Source organism: Galeopterus variegatus, unplaced genomic scaffold (genome assembly GCF_000696425.1).
Source record: "Galeopterus variegatus unplaced genomic scaffold, G_variegatus-3.0.2 Scaffold9889, whole genome shotgun sequence".
In the NCBI taxonomy this organism is placed as follows: Eukaryota; Metazoa; Chordata; class Mammalia; order Dermoptera; family Cynocephalidae; genus Galeopterus; species Galeopterus variegatus.
The window spans coordinates 6878-22003 of NW_007736000.1; the positions used below are offsets into that span (position 1 = coordinate 6878).

The window sequence follows — 15126 nt, forward strand, 5'->3', positions numbered from 1 at the left end:
AACAGGCAGTTTGAGGTCACCAAACATACTGCGAACTGCTGTTTTCCTTCCCTACAGTAATTCCCTGTAGTACCAGAAAGCAGTGACGTGGGACATCAGCACAGTCAGGAACCTCGGCAGCACGTGGCCTAGAGGACAAAAATGTGCTTTATAACCGCTATGTTACCCCAGAACGTGTCTTCAGCGTCAACGTTTTGGAAAATATAGCCCAGCAGCGCAGAGGCGGCGGCCCCACGCGCTTCCGCAGGGCTGTGGGCGGCGCCTCTGGGACTGCGCCCTCCGCCCTATCGGGCCGCGAGCTGCCGCCGTTCAGGCCCAACAGTCCCCGCCGCGGCCCAGCCCCGCGATGCTGTGTCTCCTGCTGCTCCTCTCGGGCCTGGGCCGGCTGATCTCCGCGGGCCACCGTGAGTGAGGCCCCGCCGCCGGGAGGGACGCCTGCGACAGGCCCACGGAGAGGAGGGTGTCGCCCGCCTGCTCCAGGAGCCCAGGCCGGGCTGGGAGGGACGTCCAGGTCCAGACCGCAGAGCGGCAGGGGTTCTGCTGGGCCTGGGGTCAGAGGGCTCCGGGCAGAACCGGGGCCGTTGTCCCTCGCTGACCCGACCCGACCTCCACGAGGGGACTCGGCCTCCTGGGGAGGTGGGTGACGTCGGGCGCCTGCATAGGGTCGAGACCCACAGCCCCCACTTCTCCTCCCACTCGGAGCCCCAGGTGAGCCTGGGCTGTGCCCCGGATGCTCCCACCCCCCAGGAGCGTCTGCGCACGTGCGCGTGGGGCGTGGACGTTCAAAAAGTGATGAGTGAGCCACAGGTGGGAGGGAGGACGCTGCTCACTGGGGAACGTTCACGTGTCTTCCTCACTGCAGATTCTGAAGCAGCCCTTCTGCAGGTGACGGTGCCGCAGAGGACGCGGACAAACGCCAGTGATGAGGACGCTTCAGAAACGCATGTAACTAAGAAATCAATTATTTAAAAATTTTTAGGTGTTTTATTTCTGCTGGACCACAGGGCCCCAATCAATTCATACACATCACTTTGTGAGATATTGTTTGTGTTGATTTACTGGGCTCAAGAGTCATTTGGTCTGAGTGAGAGCAGGTGTTTCATTTGTTTTATTTCTCAAATTACTGGACTCTTAGAAATCATGTACCTTAAAATATGTATTTTTACATAAGTGAGGTCATACTATTTACCTAGTAACATGATTAAAATGACACTATTTAAAGAATCTCTTGATGCCTACGTATATAAATGCTTTGTAAAAATAAAGTAATACTTTTAATCTGATGAAAATAGTAAAGCATGTACTTTGTAAAATTAAATCTAGACAGTACAGAGTGGTGGTGAAGTGAATGTCCACCCTAGTTTCTAAAGATAGAAAATTTGAACTAAATGAATATTTGGACATGCACACACACACATATTTTTAATGATCATATGTGAGTGTTATTGGCTTTGTCATTTATTTATTGTTAGGATTTTTTTTTCAGATAATAAATATGGCTCTGTTATTCTCATAACTGCATGATATGTTACTGTATGGATGTAACACCATGTACCTTATCAAACTTTTGACATATACGTAGTTTCATAAACCTTCTTTGATAGTCACCTCCATGTGATCAATGGGCAAGCCATGTAAAAAGTGTCGTAAATATTGCAAAACATCTTCCAGAAAGTTGCCTTACATTAGACTTGAAAGTCTATTACCAAAGAGTGATGCACATTTTCCTGAGCCTCATCTCCACTAGTGTGAGCATCACAAAATCTCACTTTTAACTGGTATTTTTAAATTAACTTTTAAGATGATTTGCCTTTTTATGTAGAGAGTGAATTAATTTTTTTTGTTAACTTCTTATTGATTTTGTCTTCCCTTTTTGTAAGAATTAGCAGTTTTGGTTAGAGCACTTTGTTTGTAAGAAAGGTATTTTGTTTGTAATATTCTAAGAAGAATATTGAATTGTCATCTGAAAAACTCTTAGACGGTAAGGCAGGTTTTATAGTCTCAGTAATCCGACTGTCTTACTTTCTGGAAACAAACAAACAAAAAAACCCCAAAACAAAAAGAGAATGATTATGTGTTTATTAAAGTTATTACACCAAAACCATAGATATCTAGAGAGGTTTTTTTTTTTTTTAAAAAAAATGCTACTAAAATTAAGATGTAGAATTAATGAAAGAGAAAATTAGTTAAATTAGCCTGGATTCACAATATTAAAGGTTGGTATCTGAAAAGAATATAAAAGACTTTTCTTTTTGGTTGATAAACTAAGGAAAATGGAAAGAGGAAAAAATATGTAGTTGAAATGAGACATATTCATAAGAATAAATAGAATCATGAAGAAAAGTATGCCAATAAATTGTAATTTAAACTAAATACTTAAATTTATAAAAATATCTTAACAAAGCTGACATAAAATGAAATAAACAGCATTAATACTTATACCCTATTTAAAAAAAAGTGAAACATTGTTGAAATTCTATCCCCCCACCCACGGGCTATACCAATTTTAGACAAATGTGTTGCTTTGCCCTCACGGATTTGTCACCCCACTTTCCCTGGGTGATGGAGCCACAAAGGATTACTCAAAGCCCATCTCCTCTGAGCAGTGAGAAGCCCCAAAGTGGTTAACTTCCCCAGAACACTCAAGTGAGAGGCAGCCCTTCTTTGGGAAATTAACCCCAAATTGGGGTTCTCTTCCTGCATTTATTCTCCAGACCAGGAAGTTACAGGAAGAGAACATAGGTGGGGTTATAGTTTAAAAATATAGGCTGGTAACTTTCAATGAAACAAGCCAGGTGACATTCCAGTAAGGCAATTAAGTGAGCCATTAACAAAAGCCTGATCTCAGCAAACATTCCTTTTTTACAGCAATTTCTCAGTATCATTACATAACAATCAGTAACTAGTCTGTCCTTGAGCCAGCAACCTTGCTGTGCCACAAATCTTTATCTTACACCAGAGACCTTATAGCCTGAGGAAAATTTCTTGTCCTTTGCATGGTCAGTATTTGAAACTGCAAGGCTTTGGAAAACCAGGCCCTGTGAAATACATTTGCTTTATGAATCCTCTACACAAAGGTATCTAATTTTATCAAAATGCACAAATTTGAATTTTGCATATCTAAACTGCTATGTGCACTTACCCAAATCAGACCCCTCAGAAAGTTCTTTTGCCTTTTTCTGTCAATACCCAACTTCACTATTCTGTCATTTTAAACTTCATATGAAAGGGATCATGGAGTGGTACTTTTTGTGTGTGTCTGGTTTCTTTCTATGAGCCTACTATTTTTGAGATTCATCTATGCTGTTCCAGGTATCAAGTATTTTCATTCATTTTATAGCTGTCTAGTATCCTAAAAATTGAGTTAATCACCTGTTATTGTACATTACCTCCGGTTTGTAAATATTATGAATAAATCTGCTATAAAAAAACAAGTTTTGCATTGACATGTGCTTTCATGCATATATTTCTAATAGCAAAATGCTAGTGTATGGAGTAAGTGAAGTTTTATATTTATAGAAATCTGGTAAATTATCTCCTAAAGTGGTTATAGTATTTTACCTTTTCACTAGCAATACATGAGAGTTTTAGTTGTTGCATATCCTTGCTGACACTTGGCATTCTCAATCTCTTGCTATTGTTTGCAATATGATACTTTTGTTCCTTTTTAAAAAAATAATTTTGTATCCCATGATCAATAGTTGCAATGCGGGACTTGTTGAATATTTTTGGGCCAGTTAGGATAAACTGCAAATTAAATTCTTCAGTCTGGGAGTTGCCTTTTAAGTTTTTTGATGGTGTCTTAGGATGAACAAAAGTTTTTAATTGTAAGTGTATCCATTTAATCAAATGTTTATTTATTACTATTCTTTGTATCTTCTATTTAAGAATTATTTGCCAACATAAAGTGTGGAAATATTCTAGTATATTTTCTTCCAGAAACTTCATAGTTTTATTTTTGGTATTTATGTCTATAACCATCTCTAAATATTTTTTGATGATATGGGATGAGGGTCATGGGACTTTATTTTTATATGTATAGCTATTTACTTAGCTTCATTTATTTAAAATACCATTCTTTTCTTGTAGATTTAAATACACAATACTGTTCGGGGGAAAAAAGTATTTTTAATGGATTTATTTCTAGACCCTCAATTCTTTCCAACTGATGTAATTGTTTTTACACAAATGATACACTATCTGAATTATCATTGTTTCTAGTACACTGTCAAAATTGGTATTTAAAATCTTCCTAATTTTTGTTCTTCAGAATTATTTTGGTTATTTTAAACTATTTGCATTTTTACATAAAAATTTAAAATTATCTTGAAATTTTACAAATAGCTTGCTGGGGTTCTACATCTGATAACATTCCATCTACAAATAAAGTTTGATTCAAATGAAATCTCAATAATATTGAGCTTTCCAATTCATGAACTTAACATATCTTTTCCATTTATTTGTTTTATTCAATTTTTCCCTGCCATTTTTATGGTTTTGATTGTAGAGGCTCTGCATATATTTGTATGTTTTCTGATGCTATGGCAAATAGTATTTATGAAGTTTTTTCCCAATTGTTTAATTGTCATTTTATAGAAATACAATATATTTTGTATATTTACCTATATATATAGTCTTGCAAATGATGAATCAATATTGTTAATAATTTTCTGCTGTTTTCTTTGACTTTTTAAAATATATTACACTCATTATTTGAAAATAAGGACCATTTTGTTTCTTTTTCTCAGTTTTAGTGGGGTTTTTTTTTGTACTGTCCAGGAACTCCCATACTATGTTGAGTAGCAAGTAATAGTTCATCTAGTTTATCCATGATTTTTGATTGTTTTTTGTTTTGTTTTGCTTTTACTTCAGGGGAAAACTCATATTTTAAAAATATGTATGATGGTTATAGGTTTCGTAAGTGACTTATAAAAGTTTTTTATTTTAAAAAACTTTTTAGATGGGTGTACATGCACTCATATGTGTGTGTGTCTGTGTGTGTTTTTCTGTCAGTGTAGTGAATCAGCCTTCAATTCCTGGGATAAACCCCCCTGTGTATATTATGGTATATTTTATATTTGTCGGATTTAGTTTGCTATTATTTTGTTTAGAACTTTGAAATTTTGATCATGAGAAGTGTTTTACTTTCTTAGAATAGAATTGTCTTCTTGTAATAGCTGGATTGTGCTATTTCATAAAATTAATTGGGGAATGTTTTAACTTTCTGTATTCACTGGGCATATTAGTCATTTCTTTTTTTTTTTCTTTCCTTTTTTTGTCTTTTTTTTCATGACCGGTAACAGGATTGCAACCCTCGGTGTCGCGCCCGCACCACGCTCAGCCAGTGAGCGGACCGGTCTCTATATGGGCTTTCCTTTTTTTGTCTTTTTTTTCATGACCGGTAACGGGATCGCAACCCTCGGTGTCGCGCCCGCACCACGCTCAGCCAGTGAGCGGACCGGTCTCTATATGGGATCTGAACCCTCGGCGGGAGCGCCGCCGTGCTCCCAAGCGCCGCACTCAACCAAGTGCGCCACCGGGCCAGTCCAGTCATTTCTGTTAGTTGTAACAGGATATCAGACACTGGGTAATTTATAAAGAAATGAAATTTACTTCTTAGTTTGGAGGCTAGGTAGTCCAAGGTCCAAGTAATACATCTGGTGAGGGCCTTCATGACAGGTGTCCACCAGCGAGACTAGGATGAGCAAGAGAGCTGATCTGTTCACTTGCTCTCCTTTCAAAGCCATCAGAATCATGCCCATTACTCCATGAATGGATCAATTTGTTCAGGAGGGCACAGGCCTCACTATCTAATCACCTCTTCAAGGCCCCACCTCTCAATTACTGTAATTGGATTTCCCACTCTCTTAACACTGTCACAATGGGGATCAAGTTTCCAATAGGTGAACTTTTGGGGGATACGTTTGACCCATAGCACTGAGTTTCTGTAAATCACTGTTTTTTCCTTCTTTAAATGTTTATTAAAATTCACCCTGGGGGCCCTCCAGAGATTCTTTTGTGGGAACATTTGTAATTACAAATTTAATTCTGAAACACTTGGTGTAAACCTATCATCTTTTTGTTATTTCTGTATGCCTTTTGATTCTTTTACATCCTTTAGTTCTTTGCATGTTTCCTCTTTTGCTATTGCAGTCTCTCTCATTGATTGCATTTCAAGCATTTCTCAGTTAAAGAGCCTGTCTCCTACTGGTGGGTATTTGGAATCCAATCTCTGTATGTTAGGTGTGCTAATTCTACTGGACGTCCTGCTTCTGCTGTTGTTCGGTGGCCCTACCTAGAAAATGTGTGTGTCTACACACACAAACAATACACAGTTATAGGGTGAGAACATATGTGTGCGGATGTGTATAAATATGCATGTGTGTTTATATTAAAACCATAAGTTTATATTGATATGATTAGCACTCCAAAACTACAGGAAAAGATAGGGAAAAAAAGGAAAGAACAGACACAATATGTCAAAAACAAGCAGCAAGAAGTAGGCTTACACATTAATATAATACATTTTACTAAAAGTAAACATTTTACAAGTAAAGTCAGAGACTGTCATGTTTGATTAAAAATATTGAAAGCTGTTTACAAGCTGTGACTTTTAAATATGTCACAAGTGGATTAAAAACAAAAGAATTGCCAAATATTTTAATCAAAAGAAAGCCAGAGTGGATAAATTAATATGAGACAAAGTACAATACAGAACAAGAATATTACCAGGATAGATAGCAGCATCTTGTGCTGATACATGACTAGAGGCACCCTGCTCTTGCCTTTGCCACAAAGAAAGTTCCAGATAACAAGTGGATAATCACACTTTGAATAGGGTGTCTAGGATAAAACACTGGAATTCAGAAGAAGAGTGAAGAAGGCCCCCTGAGGCTCAGAAACTCAGGATAGCAATGTAGAGAGACCAGTGAAGCATCCAACTAGATTGACTTGGAGCCAGGGAAGACTCCCTACTATGAAGAAAAAGGAAGCAGAAAAAAATTTCTACCAGTCCATACTTCCAACATGGATGGCTGCAATCCAATCTACAAGAGAGCCACACATACCTTGCAGGCTGTGAGCCCAGAATAGGCTGCTGCTTGGGGCCCACACGACTGCATTTTTCCAGGGAAGGAATTCACCCTGAGCTCTCCCACCCCACAGGTCCCAGGCTGCCACAATCCATTGCCATTGTGGAGTCAGAGCCAACACCAGAGTTTACTTTGCCCTAAGGACCAATAGCCCCAGCATCTTCACATTCCTGAGGCCCCCCTCATTACATCGTAATGTCAGCACCTGAACCCATGCAGTGCCCTGCTCCCCTGGGAACAAGCAGTCCAGCATAGTGCAGAGGCCATCTCTGAGACAAAGGGAACCAATGCTAGCACATTCCAGAGCCTGAGAGCTGGCCAGTTGGGGCTTTCTGCCACTACTGGCAGCCTTGCTCTCTTCAGTGGAGCACCTATATTACTTTCCTTGGGGCAAAGAGTTCCAAAAATAGCTCCAGCAAACCCACCCAGAGCTACCCACCCCAGCTGAGGAGTTGGAGAACACTCCAGTGACTCTCTTGGGGGTGCAAGACCTCACCAACCTTGCCCAAAGTAGCCCATTCCATCTGAGGAGCTTCAGAATGAACCAGCATTTCTCCTAGAGGTGCAGGGTCCTGCCCACAGCCCCTGCATTGCTGTAGAATCACCTCACCAGATGTTTTCCCTGGATTTTGGATTTCCCAGCCTCCAAAACTGTGAGCAACAAATTTCGTTTCTTTATAAATTACCCAGTTTCAGATATTCTGTGGTCAACAACAGAAAATGACTAATACAGAAAATTGGTACCAGAAGTAGGGTGTTGCTTATAACAAATACCTAACCCTAACCCTAACCCTAACCCATAACAGATGTGGAGGCCTTAGAAGACAGTAAGTGTTGGGGTACAAGTCCAAGGCACCTTCCGTGGGCTTGCTACCCAGGGCCACCTTGAGTTGCTGCTCCCCATACCCTGGCTACTCCAGTTGCTCCAGCAGTGGCTAAATTGACCACTAGTGTGGTTGGACCTACTGCTTTGGAAGATAGAAGCCAGAAGCTTTTGCAGCATTCATGTGGTGTTAGGTCTACAATAGGGAACACCCCGGCAAACAAATATCTCACAAAGGAAAGGAGAGCTGGGTGGATCAGCTTCCCCATCATTTTGGAGCACTGCTCCAAGGACACACTTTGGTTTTATCTCACTCAGTTTGCTGAGGTTACAGTGTAGTGAACATCTGTAGAAATGTGGTTAAACAGAAAAAGGGTAAAAACAATCAGAAAAAGCTAGAGGCTGTCAGTATCAGCCATGTGATAGGTGCTATCGCAATCACAGCATCCTGCTCTGCAGAGGACCCCAGGAGTTTTCACCACTGAAGGACCTCAACAACCCTCATGGCAGCTGCACACCTCCCACAACTTTCATCACTGAGGGCCCCACATCCTCAGCTTTTGACACCATCAATTCCAGCATTTGGCTCCACAGAGGACCCAGAAGGTTTTGTCACTGGGAATACCAACAGTAACCACAGCCACAAATGAACCCAAACTTTTGAAGCCAATGGCAGAATTTTTTGATTTTGCAGACTTCAACTTTCTTAGCTGCCACCCTTTTTTCTCTCCACTTCTTGGGCCCACCACAGCCCATTCTATCACAGGTATTCTGACTCAGGGACCCAGGTAGGCAAACACATGTGCCTGCAAATGGCCCAGGACCTATTGCCCATCAAGGCTCTCAATGCCATGTGGCTTGTGCAGCTGCAAGAAGGCATGTGGCAAGCCCTGTACCCCACAGCAGTATGTGTACCCCACATGTAGCCAGCATTAATTCACATTGCTGGCCGCCACAGCTGCACTTGTACACACAGCTGGTCCCTACAGCTGTGTGCATGCATGATATCAGCTTCAGCCCCCATAACTACATATGTGCCTGCAGTCAACCCTACCATCATACTTGCCTAGAGCCAGCCCCTGAGGCTGGCCCTCATTGTTACCAGCCCCAGTTCCTTGCTGCTGGACCAAGAGGCACTGATGTGTTAACCAAAAGCCCTAGAACCCCTCACAGCTCTCCATTTCAAGGACCAGGGTGTTGCTGAATTCACAGATCCCAGCTGCCTGAGCCAATGAGACACGATGCCCCTCCAGGATTCAAAGCTGCTTCAGGTCCCTACACTTGATGCCTGGTACTTTAGTATACCCTTTTCACCCTCCAAAACAAAGGTATTTTTCTACAAAAAGCAGTTCATAAAATCTGAAAAAGGTAACTGTTTCTTCAAATGTGCAGGCAACTACAAAAGGCTGAAAGGATCACAAAGAATGAGAAAAACATTACACCACACACTCACAAAAAACCCAATAAACTTCAAGTAACTTACCCGAAAGAAATAAAGATCTAAAAATTACCTGAAATATTTCAAAATAATTGTTCAAAAGAAGCTCATCAAGCTAAAAGAGAAAACAATTTAACAAAAATAGAAAAGCAATACTATAACAAAATGAGAAGTTTAAAAAAGAGATAGATAAAGAAGGTCATTATATAATGTTAAAGGGGTCAACTAATGAAGAGGATATAACGTTGTAAATATACATGCAGCCATCATCAAAGCAACTACTTGTATGAAGTAAATTTAAATAGATCTGAAGGGAGAAAGAGACAACAATACTGTTAGGGCACTTCAGACCCCAGTTTAAACAGTAGATGGCAACCAGTAGGAGAACCTTACGCTTAAAATACACTTTAGAACAAATGGACCTAAGAGACATATACAGAACGTTCCACACAACAGCAACGGAATACACATTCTTCTCAAGTGTGTACGGAAAATTCTCTGGGTTAGATAATATGTTAGTTCACAAAACAAGTTTTAACAGATTTTAAAATTTTGTAACCATGTCAAGCATTTTTTCCAACCACAATGGTTTCAAATTAGAAGTAGATAGCAGGAAGAAAACTGAAAAATTCTGAAATATGTGGAGATTAAACAATACCCTCTTGAACAACCAGTGGGTCAAAGAGGAAGACAAATGGGTAATTAAAAATATTTTGAGATAAATGAAAATGGAAACATAACATATGAAAACGTAAATGATGAAGCAAAAAGCAATTATTGGAAGGAAATGTGTAATGATAAATGCCTAAATAAATGAAAAAAGAAAGTTTGCAAATAAACATCCTAACTTTATTCTTCAAAAAAACTAGAAAAAGAACTAGGCCCAAAATCAGTAGGAGGAAGGAAATAATAGAGCATAAATAAATGAAATAGATCAATTACTAACTGTCCTGATTTGATCATCACATATTGTACTGATAGTCAACTCTGTACCTTGCAAATATATATAATCAATTATGTTTCAATAAAAAAATAAATGAAATATAGAGTAGAACAATGATGTAATAGGTCAACAAAAGTAAGTGTTTTTTATAAAAAAAGATAAAATTGACAAACCTTTAGCTGGATTAACTAGGAAGAAAAGACTCAAATAAATAATATCAGAAATAAAAAAGGTGACATTACAGCTGACACTTGCAAGTAAAATGATCATAAGAGATTGTTGTGAACAATTATATACCAACAAATTTGACAAATTAGAAGAAATGGATAACATTCCAACATACAGTCTACCAAGACTAAATTATGAAGAAATATAAAATCTGTACAGACCAATAACAAGGAAAAAATCAGTAATCGAATACTCCTGATAAAGTAAAGTCCAGGATCAGATGTCTTTGCTGGTGAATTCTACCACACATTTAAAAAAGAATTAATACCAGTTCTTTTCAGAATTCTCCAAAAAATTAAAAAGGAAAGAACACTTCCAAAGTTATTTTATGAGACAAGCAACATTATTCTGATAACTAGGCCAGACCAGGATACTACAAGAAAAACAGTTATGGGCCAATATTTGTGATGGACAAACAGATACAAAAGTTCTCAAGAAAATGCTACCAAATTTAACAGCACATTAAAGAGATTATACATCCCAGTCAAGTAGAGTTTATTTCTGAGATTCAAGAATGTTTAACATATGCAAATCAGTAAATGTGTGTACCACATTAACAGTATGAAGGATGAAAATATATTATTCTCTAAGTAGATGCATAAAAAGATTTGGATAAGATTTAATATCCTTAATAAAAATCCTCAACAAATTAACAATAGAAGGAATGTACTTTATTGTACTCAAAACAATAAAGGCCATATATGCGAAGCTCACAGCTAACATCATACTCAATATTAAAAAGATGAAAGCTTTTTCTGTGAGATCAGGAAAAACACAGGAGTGCCCACTCTTACCACTTCTGTTTAACATTGCAGTGAAAGTGCTGGCTGGAATTATTAGAAAAAATAAAAAGGAATAAATTGCCTCCAAATTTGAAGTGAAGAAGTAAAATTATCTCTGTTTTCATATGACGTAATTTTAAACATACCAAATCCTAAATATTATACATAAAAACTGTTAGAAAGAAATGAATTCAGTAAAGTTGTAGCATACAAAATCAGCATAAAGCAAAATTGGTTGTGTTTTTATACACTACAGTGGATTGAATTATGTCCCCCCCCAAACTCACTGAGGCTTGAATTGTGTCCCCAAGTTTTATGTATTAGAAACTGGCCCCCACTGTGACTGTTAAGAAGCTGGGAAATCCTATTATGGTCATTGAAAGGTGGAGCTTGAAGAGGTGATTAGATTGTAGGACTGTGCAGTAGTGACAGGATTAGAAATGGTGGTCAGGGGCGTGGTTCTGGGGGTTTTAAAAGAAGAGGAGAGTCTGCCTTTCTCTCTCTCTGCTCTCTCTGCTTCCACCATCTTGCAATGTGAGGCCCCTGGGTCACTGTTGCCACCACCAGATGGACATTGGACTTCCCAGCCTCAGAAACTAACATTAAATTTTGTTTTCTTTCCAAATTACCCAGTTCCGGGTATTTTGTTATAAGCAACAGAAATGGACTAATACATACACTAACAATAAACTATCTGAAATCAGCCTCAGAAACTGTAACATTAAATTTTGTTTTCTTTCCAAATTACCCAGTTCCAGGTATTTTGTTATAAGCAACAGAAATGGACTAATACATACACTAACAATAAACTATCTGAAAAAGAAATTAAGAAGACAGCCATTTACAAGAGCATCAAAAAATAGTAAAACATTTAGGAATAAATTTAACTAAGAAGGTGAGAGATACTGATAGTCAACTCTGTACCCTGCAAATATGTATAACCAATTATGTTTCAGTAAAAAATAAATGAGAGAGTAGAATAACTAGTAGTACACTGAAAACTTTAAAATGTAAATTGTTAAATGAAGTTAAAGATATAAACAAATGGAAGGATACTCCTTATTTATGGATTGGATGAAACAATATTATTAAAATGTTCATACCATCCAAAGTGATTTAAAGATTCAAAATTTCAATGGCATTTTTTACAGAAACAGAAAAACGAAACTAAAATTTTTTTATGAAAACACAAAAACTGTAAGTAGCTAAAGCACTCCTGAAAAAAAATCTGAAAGCATCACACTTCTTGAATTTAAATTATATTTAAATAAAATTACTACATCATGAAGATATCTGCACTCCCATGTTTATTGAAGCATTATTCACAGTAGCCAAGATATAAAAACAACCAAAGTATGTACTGGCAGGTGAATGGATAGAGAAATGGTGGTGTACAGGTACAATGCAATATTTTTCAGCTGTGAAAACAGAGATTCTTCCACTTGTGACAACTTGGATAAAACTAGAGGACATTATGCTGAGTGACATAATCCAGACACAGAAAGGAAAATGCTGTGTCATCTCACCTATGCATGCAATCTGAAAAAAAATTCTGTAGATAGGAACAAGAAGAAAAACAGTGATTATCAGGGGCTCAACGGAGAGAGAAGAATGGACGGGGTGATGGAGAGATGTAGATCAGAGGGTGCAGAGCTGTAGTTACATGGGAGGAATATGTCTAAGAGGTCCAATGTACAATCTGAGAACCACAGTTAATAATATTATGTTGGATACTAGTAATTTGCCAAGAGAATACATTTTAGATACTCCTACCACCAAAAAAATAGAGATTAGAAAAAGTATCGTATTAGGATGATGCATCTGTTAATTTGCTTGACTATAGTAATAACTTCACCAGCTATATGTATATTAAGTATATTAAACATCATGTACACCTTAAATATACACAAGAAAAATACATTATATTACACAGTTATCATAATCAAAATGGTATGGTGTTCATCAACTAGTGAATTGATTAAAAAGTGTAGATAGATATATAGATAGACAGACAGACAATGAAACATTATTCAGCTTACAAAACAAGGAAAGGACATCCTTCCATCTGCCATTGTGACAACACAGATGTATCTGGAGAACATTGCATTGAGTGAAACAAGCCAGAAGCAAAAAGAGAAATGCTACATGATCTCACTTATGTGTGATATCAAAATAAAACAAACAAAGTCAAATGCATAGTAACAGAAAGTGCCTGGAGGGGTGAGTGAAATGGGAAGATGTAGGTCAAAGGGTACAAATTTTAGTTATAAGATAAATAACTTTGAGAGAGCTAATGTACAGCATGGCGACTATAGTTAATAATAATGTACTGTTTTACTTGAAATTTGCTAAGAAGATAGATCTCAAGTGTTCTTACTTTGTGAGGTGATAGTTATAATCATTTCACAACGGATGTGGATGTCCAAACGACATGTTATACATCTTATGTACACCTTAAATATATACAAACTTTGCCAGGCATATCTCAATAAAGTTAGAAAAAATAAAGTAAATGTCATAAAAAGAAGCACTTCTAGAGATAAAAGGGACATTAATGCAGAGATCAATTGATTGTGAAGATATCAACACACTAAATCTTTTTATAACATCATACTAAATCTGTTGTCAGTAGCACCAAGACTCCATTAATGGATGGGCTTTTAATTAAATGCGTACTGTCCCAGAAAGTCGTGACTCTGTATGAGGTGACCCTCTTTAGCTGAGGTAATTCTTAAAGAAGTCAGGTACATGAGAACTCTCTCTGGGTCGTATTTCTGGCAGCTGTGAGGGTAATTCCTTCACTCACAACAGGAAATCTGTGTTGTTGTGATTTTCAGTTTATGTGTACTGGAAACTGCAAAGTAGAAAAAATAACAAAATTCAAAATTTTTCAATGATTACTCAGCATTTTTAGATGTAATCTTTATTTTAAATTCAAATCTCATTATAATACCTAATAAATGCCAAACTAATGCTCTTAGTTTGGAAATGATTAGAATCAATCTTATTTAATTGTCATAATTAATCATTATTAATTATGGGTAATTCTGTCATACATTCCAACTTTGACACATGCAGGATATAATCTATGTTAATATGATAGAGTATATACATTTTTAAAAATTATGGTTTTTTACTTTTTTAAAATTTAGAACTTCTAACAATTATTTTTTCTCTGATTACTTTGCTACAGGTCACTTATTTAATCAAAATTGAGGGGAAAACATATTCTCTCCTACTCACAAAACAGTAAGTGACTACTTTTTTTAATATAGCTGTTTTTGGTGTCTTACATTTTTACAGTCACTACCATAAACTGAGCTTAACCAAGGCATCCATGTTATATATGTTTAACATTTTATACATTCTTTGTTATTTGTGTTAGACTTAAGTTTCAGCTCTTCATTTTGAAATTTTAAATCTAATAGTCTAGCAAAATTCTAATTTAATGATGCAAATATTAATGTATGTCTGATAAATAAAAATTACTCTACATTATAGCTTATGTAACAAGTGCAGCAATTAAGGGTACACTTTTTATTTGTCCATGTTTAATTTTTTTAATATGCTTGTGTCATTTTACATATTTATATGATTTTTTTTTCCTTTTTGTCTTTTTTACTGACTGGTAACGGGATCGCAACCCTCGCATGTGTCATTTTACATATTTATATGATTTTTTTTTTCCTTTTTGTCTTTTTTACTGACTGGTAACGGGATCGCAACCCTCGGTGTTGCACCTGTACCGGGGACTGGCAATGGGATCGCAACCCTCGGTGCTGCGCCCGCACCGTGCTCAGCCATTGAGCGGGAACCGGTCT

The 15126-nt window shown here is 37.4% G+C and overlaps 1 protein-coding gene across 2 annotated transcripts in view; it reads left to right on the forward strand.

The window, feature by feature from the left end:
- Positions 1–301: 301 nt before the first annotated feature.
- The window catches only part of LOC103609646 (disintegrin and metalloproteinase domain-containing protein 18-like), a 51988-nt gene continuing 37163 nt past the window's right edge, over positions 302–15126 (forward strand). For both annotated transcript variants that reach the window (XM_008593947.1, XM_008593946.1), the window contains exons 1-3: positions 302–404; positions 863–945; positions 14499–14554. In XM_008593947.1, coding sequence (XP_008592169.1) covers positions 347–404; positions 863–945; positions 14499–14554 — 197 coding nt within the window. In that variant the 5' untranslated portion in view covers positions 302–346. The remainder of the gene's footprint in view (positions 405–862; positions 946–14498; positions 14555–15126) is intronic.